The following is a 22,074-nucleotide window of genomic DNA, read 5'->3' on the forward strand; positions in this document are numbered from 1 at the left end:
TACCATCTCCTTGCAGTGGAGTAGATGAGGTGAGCCACACACAGTGCTCATCACAGTGACACTCAGAGGTACTGAGCACGTATCAGTTACTGCTGTTTTCTTACCACCAGCAGTCCGGCACGCTTGCTTTGACTAGGTAACTGGGTCACTGGGTGACACTACACTTTCCTTCATTAAAAGCATTGAGCTGGACCGCTAAGATCCTCTTCAGTGTGGCTGTTCTGGAGTTTCTTGAACTTTTTAAGATCCTAGGTTGAAGCCCTTTCTCTATCTATGTGCTTATTTGTGTTGATCCTAAGTCCACAGAGATTCATATAATAGGGGCCGATTTTAAACAAGGAAAAGAGGAGAAAGAACATCTCTATGCTGGTTTTTGGGTCCCCAGGGGACGTCTGTGAAGTAGAGATGTAGGACTTCAAAACTGGCAGCTGCTAAATGAGCAAGACACATTCATTCATTCAGCAAATACTTGTTGAATTCTACTGGGTGCCAGGCATTGTTGCAGACTCTGGAGAAACAGATGAGTAAGTAAAAGCAACAACACTTTTGGACTATGCTTACCCTCCAGAAAGGAAATACACTAAGACAAGGAACTGAATTTAAAAAAAAAATTCCTACCCTTGAATGTCCAGTATCCACTATGCTGTGCCTCCCAATAGAACACCGGCCTGTGCCAGGGCCCCTGGCTGCTCTCAGGGTTCTCCCCAAGGCCTCTGGGGCTCCACTGATTTCAATTTTCATCTGTCAAGATTTACACCTGACAGGTGCCTGCCTAGATCCCCCCTGTGCTCAGGGTACACCCCTGGGAACTGCTGAAACCCCACATTCTAGATGGAAACAGCACCTCTTCGGGGCCTTTATTTGCAGTGCTCCACTTTCTGAAACTTCCATCCAGCTCTTCTTCATTGATTGAGAGATTTCTTTCTGAAGGCCCTGGGAGCATCAATGCAGAAAAGATGATCACATAGTGTCCTTTGTTCAGAAATTATAACTGCACCACTAACACTTTTTTCCTTCACCAAGAAAGACTAAGAAATATACAGAGGAGCATTAAGAGCATGATTTAGAAGATTCTTCAGGGCATCTGAGCATGGGCTGCCAAGAGGGTCATCTCAAGGTCAAAGCTCCTGTGTGGAACAGAGAGAAGGCACCCCGAAGTATCCCTCTCCAACCTTCTCACTCCTTGGCCCAGGCAATCAGATTCTCCAAGGTCTCCAAGGATTACAGAAAACGTAAACAGCAATGACATATATGTGGGGCTGGGGTGAGGGGGGTGGGCAAGGTGGTAACCAGTCAGCCACAACCCAGTTTGCTCCTAAGATGAAGCAGCAGCTCAGCCGGAATCAGAGATTCCTGATATCCTCCAAGCAGCCCTCTCCTATGAAACAGCTGCTTCCTTAGGATCTGTGATGGGAGCCCAGGTCAATGGTGTGAACAAAGTGGACAGCCTGGCACATGCCCCACTGTGCCCAGCTCTCTCTGCCCTGTGACTTCCTGTGGGAACCAAGCCCTGGGCGTCCTCTTGGAGAGTTTCACATTCTCCAGGAGGTGGACAAGCTCTCATCCCCAAAGAGATGATTTCTGATCCAGGTTGCCCTCCCCTCATTGACTCTCCCAGGGGAAACCTGGGGAGATGCAGGAGATCCTCCCAGGGTGGGATTCTCAGGGGCTCAATTTGAAGGCTGCATTTTCTTGGTGATCTGGACAATCCCTGAGAATTCTGAACTGAGTGCCATTTGACAAAATTTCTGGAAATCTTAACAGCTGCCCATTTCCTGCAATTCAGGAGAGTCTAACCAGTTCCATTCTCCAGCGGAGGGTCGTCCCCAAATGAAAATGAAGAATCTTCTGGCGGGACTGCCCCTGGATGTAACCCCATAGCTGGAATACCTCTGGGAGAAAATGGGGCTCTTACCTTGCGCTGCCAGCACAATCTCCTTCACCCTCCGGTACTGGTTTAGCAGCCCCCCAAGCTCCTCTATCCGGCGGTCCTGCAGCAGTGCGAGGGCAGACATGTAAGCACCAGCACTGGCACCTCAGGAGCTCTTTCTGGGCCCAGGCTATGTTCTGTGCCCACTGAGAGGAGGTGCCATGGGGAACCTGAGAAGCATTCAACACGGCGTCCAGGCCCCTTCCCAGAGCTGGGTTCTCTGTGGTCTGCCTCCCAGGCGGCTGCAGCCACTCTTGCCTCTCCCTGAAGGCTGAGTTCAATCTCCAACCATAAGACAGACCCTTCTTGACACAGCCTTTGAGGGCCTGAAACAGTTCCAGAAGCAGGAAATTCTCTGTCCCCCCACTCTCCTAAGGTAACCATTCAAATCTGCCTCCTGGCCCAAGTGTTGTTCCCTGTAGATACCCCCACCTCTCATCCCCGCCACACACGGATAAAATAAAACTGTCTATTTATCCCAATGTCCTTGCCTGTTCCTTAGGAGTCTGAGGTGCCTTACACAACAGAGGACATCCCCAGGGGATTGTTTCTTTCAGCAAAGGCCTAGGACTTGGGAGGCCACACAGGTTCTGAAGTTAAGATGAACTTGGGTATAAACTCTAGCCCTGCCACCTACTGTTACCTGACCTTGGGCAGAACTAAAGTACTTTGAGTCTGTTTCCTCATCTGTAAAGTACAGGGGTGTGATCCTCCAAGCTGATGTTTGTGCCAGGTTACAGAGGTGTTTAATTTATGATTATGCGGGAATTGCACGTGAAGAATATAAGACAGCAGGGCAAACAGCACTGCATGCTGCCTAGTGTCTCCGTGTTGGGTCAGTCACTGGATCATGAATGTGGGAGGTGGGTGGATTGATCTGGAGTTTAGCTAGGAGTCTAAGCAACAGCTATGACATTGGCAGAGGTATTTTTTCTCCACACCAGCATGAATAGGCTTGGCTTTAATCTGCCTTTGGGAGACTACATTTAGGCAAAGTTCCCAGACATCAAAGCCAAAAACAGGTGGCTGAGGTCTAGTCTCTGAGAAGCACAGCCATTCTCCCAACACATCGCTGAGTCAATGACCTGATGGGTATGGCCATGCCCAAAATATCAGAGACCAGCAGAGATCAATAGAGCCAGGGATGTCAGGAGGGAAAAGATGGTTGCCCAATGACCATCTTACCTTATCTTCATTGGCAATAAGCAAAGTTTCCATCCCAATTTTCAGACGTTGAATTTCTTGGTCTAAAAGAAGAATTTAGATGTGGAAAGAATTATTCATGTAAATGTAGGCAGCCATCTCCACATGCTAAGATGCTTGTCAAGTGAAAACTTGAGGAGTTTCCATGTGAATAAACTGCCCATGGGCTTCTTTACTTTTTAAAGAGCCCATAATGGTGTCTGGCATACACTTCAGTCTCATTAAATATTTGTCAGACTAATAAATGAATGAACCTATCATTTTGTCTCCTCTTTATAGACATTTGTGTGTGTGTGTGGGGGGGGGTACAAAATGCCATTTACTCAAAGATGACACAGAGAAAAATCTTTCACAACCAACATCTCACAAGAATATAGACATTTATCTTTTATGAGGCATGTGCCTGGACTACAGCTAGTTTTAAAGAAAATCATACAGTCCCATGGATTGTAGCAGAGAATTTAAAATAAGGGGGGAAATGTCTATAGTTGAATGGAGACTGGAAAAGAAAGACTATGTAAAAGAGTTGATTACTTCACTTAGTTTAAAATGTCAGAATCGACTAATAAATGTTTAGACACATCTTTGCATATATTAAAACAAACTCTACTGTTAAGTAAAACAATCCTATTTCATCATACATCTATATTCCTATGGGCTGAGGAATCTATTTCAGTCTGTGGTGGATAACTCATGGCCTTCTCTCACTTCGGAACCAACAGGGACTCTCTTGACTTCTTCCCAGACTGGTCTGGAGAGCCAGGTCAAACGCCAATGCCTGAAGGAGCTAGAGGTAATTCTGCCAAATATTTGGAAGGCTAGGAATTGGCACATAGTTAGATTTTTCCAAACAAGGATACACCTGATATAGGGTACTGCAAAGAGAATAGGGGTGTCTATATAAGAAAAGTACAGGAGACCAGGGAACCACAGTACAGGCATCCCATTTGCTTTTAGGATGCTTGCTACCAACAAGAACAGGAAGAACAGATTTATGGACTTGGTATAAATAGCTGTAGGGATCCATTTTCAGAGCAAAGTGTAGAGTGCTTGCCCATTATCTTAGGCTCTTGGCAGCTGAAGATCAGCTCTGCAGCCTGGCATGTAGAGAGAGCAGTGAGTTCCACATGAAGACTGGCAAACCTTGATGCTTTGGGGAGCAAGTGACCGAAGGACCAACTCCAGGAGGCAACTGATGATAGAATGGGGCAGGGCTTGGAAGGCATGGTCTGTGGAGTAACGTGGGGCTTTGGGGAAAGGCTGCCTGGTCTAGAAGTCATGGACCAGGGAGCTTTCTGTCCTGGTTTAACATCACAGATAATCTAGGTTATCTTAGGCGGATCCAGCCTCTACATTAGGCTTGATGGGTGGGTGACACATACACTTAATGGCTTGGGAAAAGAAAAGCTGAGGAAGGGATTAGCATATTGGTGGCTAATTTTCTCTAGCCTAAGCTACTGTTTCATGGCCACGTGGCTTCACCACCCCAGCAGGGATCTGAGCTAAGCAGTGCTGAGGCTGAGATGAGACTAGGTAATAGGATCAATCTACCCGGCTACATGATCTCCCCCAGCATTACTCTATGACCTGAGCTAAGAGAAAAAGTTGGAAGATGTTGAGCATTTTGTATACAAGGCAAATAGCCATAAATACTAAGTATGTGTTAAAAGGATTTACCACCAAGACTTAAACTCCTCAGGAACCATTCACCATCCTTTTATTTATGCAATAAATATTACTTAGGAGCCTACCATTGGTATGTGGAAATGTCTTAAAGAAAACTTAGACACAGTCTCTGCCCCAGAGAGAGGACAACAGGCTATACAAAGAGAACCCCCAAAATACAACGCTGACAAGTTATAATAAATGCTAGGGGGGGGGGGGAAGAACATTGACTTAGAGAAAAGTAGGATTGGGGGCATCTATATGAGGTAGAGTGGCCAGGAAAGGTTTCTATTGCTTTCTAGAGAGACTGGAAGGGAGAGAGGAGAGAAACATCAATGTGAGAGAGACACATCAGTTGGTTGCCTCCTGCATGCACGTCCACCAGGGCTGGGGAACCTGAAACTTACGACCATGCCCTTGACTGGGAATTGAACCTGCGACCCTTTGGTCCATGGGATGACGCTATAACCACTGAGCAAAAACTGGCCAGGGCAGGAAAGATCTTTCTGAGAGGTAACATTTAAGTTGAGATCTAAAGGATGGGCAATAACTAATTTGTTTCTGTAAACTCGGGGCCTTCAACGAGTACCAGACAGGAATCCATTAAATGACTGAATGAACTGCTAAAGCCTTCCCTTTGGTGATGACACAAAAACAAGTCTTTTCAATCAAGTGAATGTCTAAAGCTCCAGAGGTGGCCACACAGAGCTTTAATGGCCAGAATTCATGTGAGGAAAGCCTTCGGAGCTGAGTCTTCTGGGCAGGGGAGGGGTTCGTGGCAATGATTCCATGATAGAGCTGGGTTTACAGGCCCAGTCATGCAGACACACACACACGCATCCCTTCAGTTGGATATGTTTGTATACATACATGCACATGAGCACACCTACTCACACAGGCATTTACATACTTATCCATAGACATACATGCCCAGGGGCACAGGACAGAAGGGCAACTGCACTGTCACAGTCAACCAGTTACCTTTCTCTGCATGATCACTGTGGAGAGCTGCAGTCCGGGAGAGCTGGCTGTGTAGACGCTCAATTTCTGCATCTTTCAGGGCCACCTGCTCCTGCAGCTGGGCCACCTCAGCCTGGAAGAGAACAGAGGACCCCTACCAGTTCAGAGGGACTACCAAACTGTAAAGAAGTGCCTCAGGTCAGAGTCCAGAGCCAATGGGTCCCAGGACAGGTTAGGAAATTAGGAGCAGAGGTGAGCAATTAGAGGTGCTCACAGCCCTTTCCACAAGGTGGAGCTCTGACCAATAAACGCATTCTTTCTGGTCATTTTGGCCCTGCCTGTCTCTGGCTGTCCACCTACTCTTCTCCAGCATCCTCCTACCTGACCAGGCTCTTTCGCTCCCCTGCCCTCTGTGGTTCAAACACCACTGAGCTGGGACTGTGTGCAATGGGAGGGCTGCCCTTGGTCCAGAAATGGATATTCTCTTTCTGGATGTGGTCTTCCTTCTCCCAAGATACTCATGCAACTGTATGTAGATACACCACTGTTACAAGTGCACGCATTTTCATTTTTTTTGCCCCATCTAGGAAATACAGTAGAAATCAAATCACTACTGGTAGACAAAGAGTAAGCCAAGAGTTGCCTTTCTCAAACACTCTCCCACCCTTTGTGCACAGCCACTGACTGCCCAACCTCCAGGCACCTGTGCACGATCATCCACACATACATACGTACAAGAATTCAGGTATGCTAAGCACATTCATATATGTACACACATGGGCAGCTGCACTGGGTGGTTCCCATGTCTCTACTACATATAGCATGTTGCACTTCACACCTAACAGTAGTGTGGTTGGGTCCAGGCTTTCCCATCCTCGTTAGAAGATCATAATTGTGTAGGTCCCACCCCAAGAGGCACATTGGCATTGGAGTCAAACAAACTTAGATTCTCTCACTTCCTATTGGGTGACCTTGGGCAAGTGAGCTAACCTTTCTGAGTCTTAGCTCATCTATAAAATGAGGGAAATGGCATTTACCTTCTGAGGCTATAAAGAGGATTAAATAAGATAATGGTTAAGAACAATTTAGCCTCATGCCTAGTAGATAGTAGGTGCTCAATAAATGCTAGTGTTGCTGCTCTCATCCTATTTCTTCCTTATGAATAACTAGCTAGTTCTTTGAGCAGATTAACTAAGGGGTTGCAAACTGACCCCTGAGCCAGGCAACGAACCACACAGCAAAGATTTCTACTCTGGCTGCACCCCTCCCCATGTGGGAGTCCAGTCACACCCTGCCTTCATTCCTCAAGGTTATGGAATGTGCTGTCTGTTCTCACGGAGGCCCACATTAATCTCTGAACAACTCCAATTAGCCAAGTGAGCACGGCTTCTGCCAGGGCTCCTCTGCCACACAGGCCTTCGGAGTGGGACCCTTCAGGACACAGGACGTGCAGAGTAGACCCCTGTGCTAGACACTTTCTTACATCAAACCTTCCTTAGCTCAACGGGAAACAATGGGAGGAAGCAATGACCCTGCATGTCACTGGAGAGAAAATAGGAGTCATGCAGGATCCAATGGTCAAGTCACAGAGCCAGTTAGTGACCAGGCCAGGGATGTAATCCCCGCCTGCACCAAAGCCAGGGCCCCACACACCACAGCTGGTCTGCTTCTAAGATAACAGGACAAATGAGAGCTCCTCTTAGACGGCTAGGGCTCCCTGAGACCACCTCGAGGGTTTCAGAATAAACCTTCCCTACCACCTCCCGTGGCAGAGAGGTGACCATATAAAGAAACCAGGTGGCATGGGATGGGGTTCATTTACTGCAGTTTTATGGAGCACCATCCTGTGCTCTGGTTTTCACCCAGAGGCCCGAGGGCCGAGCCCCCTGTGCCACACCACCTGCTGAGAGTCGCAGCCAGGCAGCCGCTTTCCATAGCTCACTCAGGGCCTCGGTGCTCAAGGGCTTACAATGGATGGTGACAGCAGCTTCTGACAAGCTTACCCTTGAGATTCTCAATCCAAATGCCTCTCATTTCTACAAGAGTCGGACTATTCTTGGAAAATATCCTCTAAGCCTCTCTTGTACCTTTCCACACCCATTTCTCCCTTTCTTTGCAGACAGGGTGAGAGCTGGTACCTCCTAGGAATCTGGATGCCTGATGCTTGTCTGTGGGCCCCACAGTAGACATTGGTGGTGTGGACCTGCTGAGGCAAACCCGGCCACGATGAAGTCTCTTCTCTAGGAGGCCTGCCTCTGGGTGAGGTCATCTGTTTAAATCCCTACAAACAAAGTGGCTGGTCCCAAACTCCCATGTGCCAATTTCCACACAATAGGCCAGAAATGGTAGGTGCTTGATATCCTTTGAGTGGTACCTGTCCCAACAGCTGGGGAGTCAACAATAGCCCAGAGGCTCCACTTGACCAGGAGGACCAAGTATGCTACTGCCTCAGCCACCCAATCAGGCAGACGTAGGCACTGATCCCAGCAAGTGCGGGGCCTCATTAAACCCTGACCATACCCGACTCAGCTGAACTGGAAGATAAATCACCTTTTGGGACCAAAGCTTTACACAGAAAACCAAAGAACTTTTAAAACCAGTGAAGGCTTTTACTGCAAAGAATCAGGATGGTATAGGAAAGGGAGCATGACTTTTGAAATGACACAGATCCAGATCCGAACCTCACCTTGGCACCCTGAGCCTCAGGTTTCTTACCAGTAAAATGAGGATAACAAATCAATGGGCCTCACCAGGCTATTTCATGGACCCAATGAGAAAAGGGGCTTGGCACATTCTGGCACATAGGAGGGCTCCACACCTGGTAGTTATAACTCTCGGTATCTCGAAGTCTACATGCCAAGGCAAAGGGCTTGGAAAATGTAAAAAGAAAAGAGCTGTTTGGTTTCATAAGAGAAGGTGGCATGTACAACTTCAAAGGTTTCTCCAGGACAGGGCTCGTGGGGGAGCACTGTGATGGAAGATTCTGAGCTACTTGGTGGAGCACTGTGATGGAAGATTCTGAGCCACTTGAGAAAACAGAGCTCCTGCCGCCAGTGAGTGTGAAGCGAGGTGCACACAAGGGTTCAATGAGATAAAAACAGAGCAGTAGCTGAATGGATCTGGATTGCCTAGGGGTGGTACTGACTAACTGTGAGGTCTTGGGAAAGTTAATTAACCACTCCATGCCTCAGTGTTCTCACCTGTAAAATGGTTAAGCGGATCATTTTACATTCATACTATACTCATACAATAGAATATTATATAGACTACTGACATCAGCATTGTGTCCAGAGTTTTCTTTTAATAGCTTGATATAAAATTGTATATAAATGATCAACACCAGAAATTGAGAGAGCAAGAGAGAGACACCCAATCAGAGAAATGCCTGGAGGAAATATTAATAGTGGTAACTGCTGGGTGGCATAGGAGTGATTTTCGTATTCCTTTATTTTTTTTTTTTTTTGGTTTAAAAATTCTCTGTAATGAATATTATTGTTTTTAATAATCATTAAGTTAACTTACAGAAAAAGATAAAGAACAAACTAGACTTTAAGAAAATGCAAGTAAGTAGTAAAAATGAAAATGCCTGCAGGGATCATGCACCAACACCTGTAGGTGGCGCTACAGAGACCTTAGGGAAACGGCAGGTGTGCTCCCCACTTAGAGGCAGCCCTGCCCAGGCTTCTTCAAGCAGGAAAGCTGTTCCAGGGTTGTGAGAGCTTCCTTCCCCACACGCCACCCCCCAGCCCCTCCCCAGGGCAGCCTAACTATTTCAGTGTGCAATTTCTTAATGTTTAAGTGACAATGAATTCGACATCTTTAAATACAATGCTCATCCTACCCCTACCCCCACAAATGTGTAGGCTGACTCCAACCCACTCATTTTAATCTCTGCATTTCAATTATTTGAGGAAATGAAGGAAGAAATGAGGAGGGAGAGAAAAAGTTATTTCACAAAAGAACTTATCCTTGGTGTCCTCTAAATAGCAAGCTCCCCAGTTCAATAGAAACCTGATTTGGTTTTTTAAAAATAGTCAAGCCTGGCCGGTGTGGCTCAGTAGTTGAGTGTCTACCTATGAACCAGGAGGTCATAGCTCGATTCCCAGTCAAGGCACATGCCCAGGTTGCAGGCTCGATCCCCAGTACAGGGTGTGCAGGAGGCAGCCGATCAATGATTCTCTCTCATTGTTGATGTTTTTATCTCCCTCTCCCTTCCTCTCTGAAATCAATAAAAACATATTTTAAAATAATAATAATAATAAATAAATATTCAAAGTATACATCATTTTTTAAAGAAATACATTTATTGCTGAAAATAAAGCATGCTGTTTTAAAAAACTGATTATTAGAGGGACTGGCAAAACTTAAAATGATGCAGCCAACCTAAGATTGGTGTTCATCTGCCGTAGGACTCACCATTCACTCACTCACTCATTAGCCCTCTCTTGGCCCAATGTCAGCTGATGGTGCTACCAGACACAGCAAGAGGAAGGAGACTCAGTTGCTTCAGCAGCTCATAATCTCACGGGATTTCCCCCATAACAAGGCCCTCTTGGATCCAACCTGTCTGCTGCACAATCTGGCCACTGCTACATGTGCACACAGTAGGGTTAGTTTGCATTTTTCGAGCATGGGGTCCTGTAAACCCAGAGTTTGAACACAGAAGTCCCCCCACCAGGCTCAGTGCCTCCCCTAAGCATCAGAACCGCCTTTTACCTTAGTGGCCTTCAGCTTCCACTCATACTGATTCCGTTCATTTTCCAACTCTTCCACCTTGATTTTGAGGCGCCTGAGCTCTTGCAGTAACTCCTAGGGAGATGAGGGAGAAAGACAAAGGTCTGATGGTTACCTAGCAGGATGCTGTTCCCTGATTAAACCCAGTTAAGCTCGTGCACAGAGGATGTCTGGAAAGGGCAACCACATCATGCTCCACACTGAGGCTCAAATCCTTCAATGTGCGCTGTTTCAGGAACAGCCGTATGGCCCTTTAAAAACAAAGGCCAGGGAGTTCTTGACATAAGAAAGAGAAAACTCTCTGTTTATTTTTAGAACCTGTTCTGCCTGCCCCCCTCTGACACCCACGTCATATGCGGGATGTGCCTGCATCAAGCACGTGTGTGGGAGGCAGGGCAGGTGGGGCTTGGGAGCAAGAGGAACAGAGATATAGAAATGAGGAAGCTTCTCACAGACAAAGAAGCAGGAAGCAGGCTAATTTGGAGCATCTTTTAGTGCCGAGTGAAGTTTGAGGAACCCAGAGGAGGGGTCAGTGATCCTGAGAGGCTGCACAGAGGAAGGGACAGCCAGCAGGACAGACATCAAACCCTGAGGAATCAAATGCTAAGTGCCTAATGCAGAGGCCAGTCTTCCTGTTCCAATTCACAGGAGGGGGTTGGTTTAAAGAAAGGAGGGAGGGAGAAGGCATCAGGGAAAGGGTGGGAAAGGAGGCTGGGAAAGCTTTTGGATGAGACTCTCAGGAGTTCTGATGCCACTGCTTGGACAGTAGGGAGCCACTGAAGGTTGCTGGGCTTGGGAAGTGATATTTAAACAACTTGCTCGTGGTGGAGCTGCAATCCATGCCCACATCTTCTGACTCCAGGGCCCCTGCTCTCTAAATCAACCCTTCAGCAAAGATGACACCACTAAGCAACTTTATCCCAAATCCAGGTTCCTTTAAGGCAGTGGTCGCCAACCTTTCAGACCTCACGGACTACCAGTGGTCCACAGACCACCGGTTGGCAACCACTGCTTTAAGGGACAGTTGGCCCTGCTGACTGGTTCCTATCAGAAAAATGAGGATAAAAGGGACCCCTTCCGTAGACTTTCTGACATGCAAACTCCTCTAACAAACTGTTACCCCCTAGCACCCAGGGGCACAATACCATTTAGACACAAATCTGATCCTGGCACAACCTGCTCCTCAAAGTTCATCAACTTTAACCCATGACCCACACAGCCTGGCCCGAGCCAGCACGCTGCCTGCCTCTCATGTTACCCTGTGCCTGGTTATGCTCCAGCCACACTGAAAACGTTTTCGTTCCTCCTTCTGCCTTGGGGCTTCACACATGGTCTTCCCTCTGCCTGGCACTGTTGGCCAGGTTCATTCCTGCCCATCCTTCTGGCCTCCCTGAGCAAAGCCATCCCAACCTCTGCCCTTCACCAGGTCTCCCTGCTATACTCTTGTGGCATCCTGCCTATCACCCTCATCCTTTGCAATTAAACATTTACCAGTGTGAATGCCAATGGCTAGTTCTCCTACAATGAACTCCGTGAGATGTTTTGCTAATCTCTGGCAGAGGGGTCCTCAAACTTTTTAAACAGGGGGCCAGTTCACTGTCCCTCAGACCGTTGGAGGGCCGGACTATAGTTTTAAAAAAAAACTATGAACAAATTCCTATGCACACTGCACATATCTTATTTTGAAGTAAAAAAACAAAACGGGAACAAATACAATATTAGTATTTGCATGTGGCCCGTGGGCCGTAGTTTGAGGACCCCTGCTCTGGCACATAGTAGGTATGCATTATTTCTTAATGAATGAAGATACAAAATTCAAGTCATTGTCTAACTGACCTGGAGCCCTTTGCATTCGGAGACAATCCAGCAGAAAGTGACATTGCTTACACTTGAGTTTTGTAGGGTAATTTATTAAAATTTTTTTATAGCTGAAGTGAGCATTTATTGATGCCCTTAAAAAAAAATCTTCCATGCTGAGGTTATTGCATCCATGACCTGCAGCAATAGATTTCTAGGCCTGTTGTGACCTGCAGCCAATACAGGATCATTTTCTGAGAACATTTCCAGCCCTGCCTAAGGGGGCACCAGGCCTGCAGAACCTGAAGTGTGCAGGTTACTGCCTGAGCGGCTGCCACTATGGAGACACAGAGCATGGTGATCTCCTGGCTCTGGTAACCTCTTTAGCATTCTCCTCCTTCTAAGCTATCAGTTGTCCATCATCAGCTATAAACACTGAAGCAAATTTTAACTTCCTTCAGAAGTCTTTTTAGGGTAACCCCTCAACATGGGGCATGCCCCAGCATCCTCTCAGGGCTTCTCCATCCAAATCCACACTTACATCTTGACTCTCATTTCCTCCGTATCCTTTAATGTAGGAGGAAATCTTCCCAACTGCACGCCTCCCCTGATGCCTGAGTCTGGGTAGAGATTTTCAACATATTCCATAGCTGAGTATGGACCACGGGAACTTCCTACAGAGCTGAGGCAGTCCTTCTGCATTGCTCAGGCTACTGTGACTTTGACTTTCCCCTGGGCTTCCAAGTTAGTGGACCTTGGAAATGCAGGCTCATCTCGCACAGCTGCCATCACCAGGCCTCAGCCCCGTCACATCACTGTGAGGGGCCACGTCCAGAATCCCAGTCAGATACACCCCACAGGGCCCAGAGGTCATGAAATCCCTCTAAAAAGGGAACTTTTTCTGGAAAGTCAGAGGATGACTTAATTATCACAGCAAATAGAAACTTGTGTTCTATTTCCTCACTGGGGATAAACCTCTTTAAAAATAAACTTGAAAGAATTCTTTCATAATGCTTTTCTTTAAAAAAAATCATGGGAGATGAAATGTCATTTATTGCACTTCCCGGAGCAGGAATCAATGCCTGAATTGTTCCTGGGACTGGCAATCGTGAGGCTTCCTTTTGCACAAACACCCCAGGACTCATTCTGAGCTCTGCAGGAGGTGAGTGTCGCCACATGCAAGGGTTGGCCTCACCTGCTCAGACCCTGCTCGGGGAGGGTCACAGAGCTCAGCTCCCATCCCGAGGGAGTGTGTGAGTCCCCAACTCTGCCCAGAGGTAACAACAGATCCCTGTTAAGCCACTGCACTCTGTTCCGGTTAGGAAAACCCCCCGCCCCTCCACCAGTGAAACACCCCACACACGCATGCTCTGATATACTTAAGTGTGGTTCCTACAGGTGACCCCTCCCAACGGGCACAGTCCTGGCTGCAGGCCTGAGGCCCGGCCACACCGTCGGCCACACCGTCGCCGGCCGCCACCTCCTCAGGGTGGTCCCTACTGAGCAAGAGGCGCTCTTGAATCTGCCTGTGGATGTCCAGCTGCAGCCTACACATCTGCTCCTGCAGCTCACTGATCACATTCAGAACCGACTGCGGGAAGGAAGAGAAAGGAGAAAAGCACTCAGAGTCAGTCAGTCCCCAGACACCAAACTCCTGGAGGGAGCCGCACAGAAGGAAGGAAGGGCATAGAGGTGAGCAGCAGGTGGCACCCAGTGGGCACTGTCTGTGACCACCCGCTCTCTTCACAGGAACCAGGAAACATGGCATTTTCCCGGAGGCCTCTCCCATCCCTGGGTCTGCCTTGCAGCTTGAACAAACACCAAGCAGCTCCTTGTGCCAAACTGGGGGCCATCTTTGCATGTCAATATCTGAGGCACAGGGTCTGGGGCACAGTTAAGGCCCATGTGACATTGATTGCTAATAACAAAAGCCCAGCAACTACGCATGCCTTGGCACATGTACCTTACTGGGCACCCTTCACTACTAGACTCTTCTAGTCCTTAGGCCTCCTTTTCTCACTTATATGTTTTAAGAACTTCACTGCCTTCTCTCTTCTTTGTTCCCTCCATCGATAAACCTTTCAAATGAGGACACTGCTGTCCCTGATTTTCATCCCTCATTCCCTGTCTCCACCGTCCCAGGTGCCCGGCTCTTCCTCAGTGCCTTCCTCCTGAGTCAAATCCACAGGCGTGTCCTCTGCCCGCAAACTGCTTGGCCCCCTCCTGATGTGTGTCATGCCTCGCCTTCAGTGGTTTCGCATTATGTAGGTTCTTCTACCTCTTTTTCGGCCAACATATCTATCGCTCCAGGTACTATAGAGGTACCTTGAGAGAAACTCATTTTCAAAGGGGCTTGTACAAAAGATAGAAGGACAAACAAAAGTGCACCTGCATGAACAGACTAAAGGACAATGCTGAGGACAACAGAAAGACTTTTGGTTAGAAATCATGTTCTCAATAAGGTCAAGAAAAGAATGGGCCTGATTCCGCTGACGCCTCTGATAGGTGCAAAGGACTTACAACAGCAGTCCCCAAACTGCTAGAAGTGAATTTTAAGGAATCACAAAAATCAAGCAATTTTGAATTCCCGTGTCAACTGATCCATTTAGATTTTCTTGGCTTCCTGTCATCACAACTTCAAGACCTTCTACATCAGCATCCAAAATATGGACTGAAAATGCTCAACAGGCAGAAGGGCTAAGGGCAGATTACTGTTACCCGCTACAGAAAAATCTTCCAAGAGTCTTTAGGTACTAATGTAGTACGCAGGGTGGGGCAAAAGTAGGTTTACGGTTGTGAGTACACGAAATACAGTTTATTCTTATATTATTATTTATTATTGTATTATTTTCCATATGAACAACTGTAAACCTACTTTTGCCCTACCCTGTATATATACGTAGACTCTTTTGGGTACTAATATACCTATTTTTATATTCATCCTACATTTCTCTCTTATCCACAAGACTGTTCCAAGCAATGTTTTTGCAATGCCTTGCTGAAGTGAGGATTTACCGGGTCTACCACTACTAGACGCATTCTCAGCCAAGCCAAGAAGTGAGACCTAACTCACTCTTAATGGACATGGATCCCTACTTTGTCTTCCAACCTCTCACACGCCATTATAGGGTTGACCCCAAACTCAATAGACTAAATTTTATAAAAGCCATCTGACTTGCTTTATCATTTAGAAGAAGGAGGAGGCGATGGTTTGATTTTAGTTTTTAAACAAATCACTTGATTCCTTAAAGTTTGCTTATAGCAAGAAGTTTGGGAATGCTGCTCCAAGTTCTTGGCACCTATCAGCTCATTCTTGGAATCGAACTCATTCTTTCTTTGACCTTATTGAGAACATGACTTTTAACAAATAGTCTTTTTGTTGTCCTTTTGTTTGGGGCTCGCCCTTCCTGGTGCTGTTCATGCAGGTGCATTTTTCTTTGTCCTTCTATCTTTTGTGCAAGCCCTTTGAAAATGAGTTTCTCTCAAGGTACCTTTAAGCCCTTTCTTTTTATTGGCATTATTTGTGAGATTGTGCAATGAGAACTTTATTATTTTAAAGTAGTTCAGTGTTCTTGAGTCATCTCCTGTTTTGTCTCTGAACTTTTAGAGTCGTGGTTTGCAACGTGCACGTCTGTCTAGGCACAGTTTTCTCTCCCTCACAGTCATGAACTCTCAAATGACAATGACCACCCTCTCCGGGCACCTATCACTTTTCCTCATAAACCAGTTTCTCTCTTTGCTTCAACAAGGGAGTGGCAGTTTTCCCAGTTTCTCTCTCTGCCCTCCAGGTGGAAGCTATAAAAAAGGGGAGAAGAGACCCAGAACCAAGTCAAATACCTAGTTGTTCAGCTGGAGGAGATTGTTAGGAGCTCCCTTCCACTGCCCCTCGTCCGCCTGAGTCAGTCTGGGGTCTGTACCAGGAGTGCATTCCCATCTCTGCTCGGGGTGACCATGAGGGATGCCCCAGCACTGCTGGGATCCTCTCCTTTAATTCTCCCCATCCACGCGGCGCTGTTTTCCAGCATGTCTATCCTCAGGCTTGGCACTTGCATAAAACGTACTTTTACAATTCCTGTCTACGGGGCCAGCCCATCACCTCTCTTAGCAGGTCTGTTTCTTCCATTCTTGGGCCCCACATCATGATGTGCAGGTGACATTTATGAGGTTCTAATTGCTGTTCTGCGTTGTAATCTCTGCTCATTTACTCCTGCTTTGCCAACCATCAAAGTTCTTTTTTATGGTTCATTTGTATGTGAAACTACTGGGCACCTCCCATAATCAGAGTCTCTCCTACACCATCTTTCCTGTTAAACTTGTTCACAACTTGACTTTTTCTCCCTTTCCCTTCATGCTCAGTTTACTACTTTCTTGGCACTCTTCTACATCACAGGTAAAAATATAACACTATGGTCTATGGGGCGATTTGGAAATATCTGCCAAAATTTCAAGTGCATGTACTCTTGGACCCAGTCCCCCTGCTATATATCCTCACACAAGTATGAGCATTTTTATAATAGCGAATACTTAGCAACAACTTAAATATCCACCAAAAGAGAACTGGGTGAATAAATTAGATCCCTGGCCAGTGTGGCTGATTGAGCATCGGGGTCCCGTGCACCAAGGGGTCGCCGGTTCAATTCCTGGTGAGGACACATGCCCAGGTTGCGGGTTTACTCTGGTTGGGGTTGTACAGGAGGCATTTCTCTCTCTCTCTCCCATTCCCTTCCTCTCTCTCTCTCTAAAATAAATTTTTAAAATATATTTAAATAAATTAGGGCATAAGCAGATAGTAGAATAATATGCAGACATAAATATAAATGAGGAAGTTTTTTTAATGAGGGAAAAATGTATATGTGTGTATATGTTTATAGATAGATGCAGACAGATCTCCAAATAAATGTGCTTGTCCATGCATAAAATAACTCTGGAAGGTTAAAAAACAAACGGATAGCATTGGTTCCTCACGGCTGGCTGGGGAGCACTTAGAAGGAGACTTTTTGCTATATACACCTTTTTGAACTTTTGAATTTTAAATTATTGGAGAATATTTTCTATGTTAATGAAAATAAGTAAATAAAACAAAATAGGATAAAAACAAGAATAAAACTCCTCTCACCAGGCCAGCTCTTTGAGAAAACACTATTTTCCCAGCCCTTACTCTATACTCCAAGTCCATTATTCTAGTTGCTCATTTCAGAAAACAGAATCCCTCCCTTCCAGGGGCCTAACCATAGGGAGAGAGAGGGCATGATCCCACCAACTGGGCTGTAAAACAAGTATGTCAAACTCGTGGCCTGCAGGCCGCATGCCTCATTTATTTGGCCTGTGTTAGCCTTTGAGTTTGACGTGCTTGCTGTAAGACATCCCATCTTCTGCCAGGAAATCCTAAAATTCTTTCTGGTTCTCCTCATGCTTGTGCACATCCCTGATCAACTGGGCTGACTTCACACCCCAGCATGGCTGGCTGGGTCCCTGCTCCCTCTCTACAGGCTGCCCTGGTATTCCTCGCAAAGCCCTTTGGATCCCACCCAGGGGCCCAGCGGCAGGGGTACCCGCACCCCATGCTCAGGGAAGCTAGCCTCCTTCTCAAGGACGATCCCCCTGCAGGGCGTGGCTCTGACCTGGTGAACCACCAGGGCTTCCTTTGCCTCCGGATCTCTTCCTTTCACGTTCCATCCTCTTAATTCTGATATGTACTTTCCATGTCAGTCACCCTTCCTGCAGACCGCCTTTCAGGAGTAAATCTAACTGGTCCAAACTTAGATTCCCTGAAATGACCCCGAACCATCAGGGAAAGGCTGGTAAGAAAAAAGTAAGTAAATACAGGAAAGCGAGGAATCACCCCTATCTCATTTAGGCCACTGACTCACTCCTGAGCAAGGCTGCCCATCAGGACTCTCTCCATTTGACCAGAAACTTGCCTCTCACGGTCCTCAGACGACCATCCGGAATCGCTTCCACAACTACAGGCAGCAGGATACTGGCTCAGAGTGAGATCAGAACAGACAGAAAGAACAGTCTGCAATTTTCTTGTTAATAACACCCCACCTTTTTTTTTTTTTTCTTTCGTGGAAACATAAAATGGAATTTGAGGATAAAGCCTGAGCTACATGGAGGGAGTTTATTACAATCTGGTTACCTCAAAAAAAAAAAAAAAATTCCTGCCTTTTCCAAACCACAAGCAATCAGGCCTTAGGCTAAACACTGGAAAAAACAGCAGTGTGCCGAATGGAAAGCAGCATTCCATTTACTCATGAAACTACAACCTCTGGTAACCTTAGCTAGCTAGATGCCTTGTTCAAAATAAACAGCCCCGTGCCCAAGACAGCAGTGCAGCGGGAGCAGCTCTCCTGCCCTGTGTAAGTCTCTGGCAGTTACAGACTGTGGAGGTCCTGGGCATAGCAGCAAAGGTGATGTTGAATCACAAGAATAAAAAAAACGTGTTTCGGGTCATGGGGCTGTCCACTGATCAGCACAGGTTTGAACAGCCTGAACATTCCTCCAGGTGGAAACCTAGTGTTTGCACTAGCGACTGGGAAGGGCTGCTATCTGATAGGACTGCGGCCAGCAGCTCGGGGTCTATGTTGCTTCAGAAATGAAGAGCCGAATGGAAAACAAAAACCAAAAACTCAGATTGAAAAACAATCCTTCCAAAAAGAAAGAAATAAAGCAAATCGTAAAAGGGCTGCGTTAGCTGTACTTGGCGCAGAAGTGTGAGTTCTCCTTCCTTCCAGTCTCCCTAGGAGGGAGCTGAACTGCCCTGGTACTAACTCTTTGTGCTCAGGTGTGCACACACCCAGATGTGGCTGCATGCTCCCTGCAGTGGCTGGTTCAGGACCAGGCATGTGACCCAAATTGACCTAATAAGGCACAATCCTGGGGCTTCTGCTGGAAGCTTGGAGAAAGAGAATCTCTGTCTGGCAGGCTCCTAGGATCGAGTTGTGGATGGCCATCTCTGCCACCACATGGGGACAGCCTTTCTGAGAATAAGACTAAAATAGAGCCAAGTGATACACAAAGGCTGGGTTCTGATGACCTTGAGAGGTCACCTGGATCTAGTGCTGTTGGCTTTTTAAACCCTGGACGCTTCAAGTTTTGTGACTTAATAATCCTTCCGCCTTAAAAAAATAAAAAATGTATGTGATTTCGAGTTGAGTCTCTGCCACCTGGAGCCTTCTCACAGAATCTATTGAATTCTTCCCCCAGAGCTCTAATGTATGTTCACATGTAACCACACATCTTGGAACATTGGTAAAATTAACTCTGAACCCGGAGAAAATTTAATTGTTTCTCTGTGAATATTTAAGAAGCAAAGTCTATTCAACTAACACTTTACACAGATGAACTTTCAGTCTGTGTGACCTTTGTCATATATAATAATGTATATAAGTCTACATTTCCATTTCTAGCATGCTTAACAACACGATCAGTAAATGATGGATAAAACCTGACTGGTTAGCATTTCTTGCAGTGCTGGTTCAATGGGAAGAAAACAAACAAACAAACAAAGGGAACATCTGTAATACTTTCAACAATAAAGATTAAAAAAAAATCTGGCTGTTACTATGTGTACAGCACTATGCTAAGGACTCTACATATATTATCTCACTTCTCACTCAGAACAGTCCAGGAAATAGGAAGTATGTATTACTATCTCCTTTTTACAGAAGAAACAGAGGTTTGGGTGGTCAAATTACTTGCCTAAGATCACAAAGCTACTGAGTGGCTAAGCTTGGATTACAGCCAGGAGATGTGATTCAGGAGCCTGTACTCTTGATCACTAGGAGATAATGTCCTCGGCTTAAGGGAGAGACCTTCTTTTGGCAACTATACATCTTACTAATGAGCATGTTCTTAAAAGCAATGCAAGGAATATGCCCCACATGTTAGGCGTGTCTCAGTTACCCGAGTTCACACAGTAAACACAGAAATGCGACAGGTGTCAGTGCACAATAACGTTGCCATCTTTAGATTTTGGAGTTGCCTCCATAGAGGGGATGAAGATAAACCAACTACCTACAAAATGGCAGATACTAGAATAGGGACTCAACTTTTGTGATTTTATGTGGACTTCACATAGTTATCAATTTTATAGATAAAGAAACTGAAGTTCAGAGAGATTAAGTAGCTAACTTGTTGATGTTCCTAAGGCTATGAAGCAGTTAGGCCAGTAATGGAGCCGAGGTGTTTCTAAACCTAGAGCCTATCTCCTTTCACATCTCACGTTGCCAGGGGAGAACACAGGGACTTGTAGGTAGAGGCACACAGGAGATGGTTATCTAGGGTTAAAACAGGCTGTCTCTCTCAAATAAAGTAGCTCCAACTCTAAAATTCTCTAAATGTTTATCCAAATAAGGAGTCTAGCATGTTCTAGCCAATGGCATATGGAGCCTGGAAAAACAAAACAAAAAAACAGGAAAACATTCTCTAAGAGAGGCCTGTGCAGGGGCTCACCCATAGGCCCCAGCAGGAGGAAAGAAGGGTGCCACCTGGGTTAGTGAAGTGACATCAGACTCCTTGGATATAGTGACTGTGGCCTGTGAGGCAGCTGACTCCATCCCAGCCACATACCATTACCCTGGCGTTCACTGAAGACATCCTGTGTCCCTCTACATCTTGCCTGATCGTCCCCCAACTACTGACTCCTTTTCCATCCTTGTCAGCAGCCGGAGGGAGGACAAAGCCTTAGAGCCAAAACTGGGTGGTTTGGGCATTGCTCAAATGTGCAGCCACAGCAAAACCTGATAACTTGGTATTAACAGATAGATCATTGTGTCTCTAGTGCATAGATGTTTCTGGCTCCCAGCGCTGCCAGGCTCGGGAATGATGAGATGGTCTGAGTCCACATGGGGACAGCTTCCCCTGCTCTGAGCTTAGGACAGTACGGGTCCCCCTGGAATTGGGTGTGTTACACTCACCTCTGCTTTTCTCTGTTTCTCCTCCTGCTCTCTCTGCTCCTTCTCCATGCCAACCAGCTTGAGTTTCAGATCAGACACTTCAGTCATCAGATCGAGCTTCTGAGTCTCAAGAGATGTGCGACTTAGCAGCTCCTACAAGAAAAGAGAGATCTCAAAATCCTCCACGGCAACAAGGACAACTCCACTCCACAAGCACATAAGGAAGGCAATCTCTCACTTGTGTGCTGGACAACACAGGGCCGAGACTGCTGCCTATAAGCCACAGCCTAGTAGGGACGGGCTGAGATGATGACCAGTCATTTGGGGATGGCACAGCCCCTGCCACTACCCACTCTGCTATGACAGACATGTGAGCTACTTAAAAAAAAATTGCCCATAGAAAACATTATTCATTATTTCCAAGTAGAAAAAAAAATGAATGCACACTCTTGAAGTACTAAATTTCTCATCTCTACTTTAAGGCAAAGCAGCAGGCCCTTTTCCACTAAAACAAACAAAAAACACGCTTATGGCAATATTTTTTTCAAAACTAAAATATCCCTGTAACCCCTTGAGCTCAATCACTTTTCAGCACAGTCTTTAACACATCTCATTGTAAGGCCTCATGGCAAAGACCCTAGAAGGAGCTAGTGCATAAAGGAGATGTTCAATGAGCATTTACTGGATGATTTGATTAGAATCTGATTACGTGAGAGTAACTTTCCTGGGCTGCACCAAAATTACAATTTGCCACCATGGGACGTAAGTAAGAAGACTTCTTTCCTTATTGTAAGGACACCCAGGGGAGTCCTGCCATCAGTAGAACAGTAGTAGACACTTGACATTAGTACATACACCTTAAAAGCATAAACAAGGCAAAAAAACAAA

At 46.2% G+C, this 22,074-nt stretch overlaps 1 protein-coding gene across 11 annotated transcripts in view; it reads right to left on the reverse strand.

The window, feature by feature from the left end:
- PPFIBP2 (PPFIA binding protein 2) overlaps nt 1-22,074 on the reverse strand; it is a 125,884-nt gene that overhangs the window by 19,430 nt on the left and 84,380 nt on the right. For 10 of the 11 annotated variants that reach the window (XM_023754583.1, XM_023754584.1, XM_023754574.1 and 7 more), the window contains 6 exons: nt 21,208-21,339; nt 10,475-10,567; nt 5,780-5,891; nt 3,116-3,177; nt 1,916-1,991; nt 845-933 (listed from right to left, as the gene is read on the reverse strand). In XM_023754583.1, coding sequence (XP_023610351.1) covers nt 845-933; nt 1,916-1,991; nt 3,116-3,177; nt 5,780-5,891; nt 10,475-10,567; nt 21,208-21,339 — 564 coding nt within the window. The remainder of the gene's footprint in view (nt 1-844; nt 934-1,915; nt 1,992-3,115; nt 3,178-5,779; nt 5,892-10,474; nt 10,568-21,207; nt 21,340-22,074) is intronic. The other variant, XM_023754579.1, reaches the window with a different exon arrangement.

Source organism: Myotis lucifugus, unplaced genomic scaffold, assembly GCF_000147115.1.
Source record: "Myotis lucifugus unplaced genomic scaffold, Myoluc2.0 scaffold_61, whole genome shotgun sequence".
Lineage (NCBI taxonomy): Eukaryota > Metazoa > Chordata > Mammalia > Chiroptera > Vespertilionidae > Myotis > Myotis lucifugus.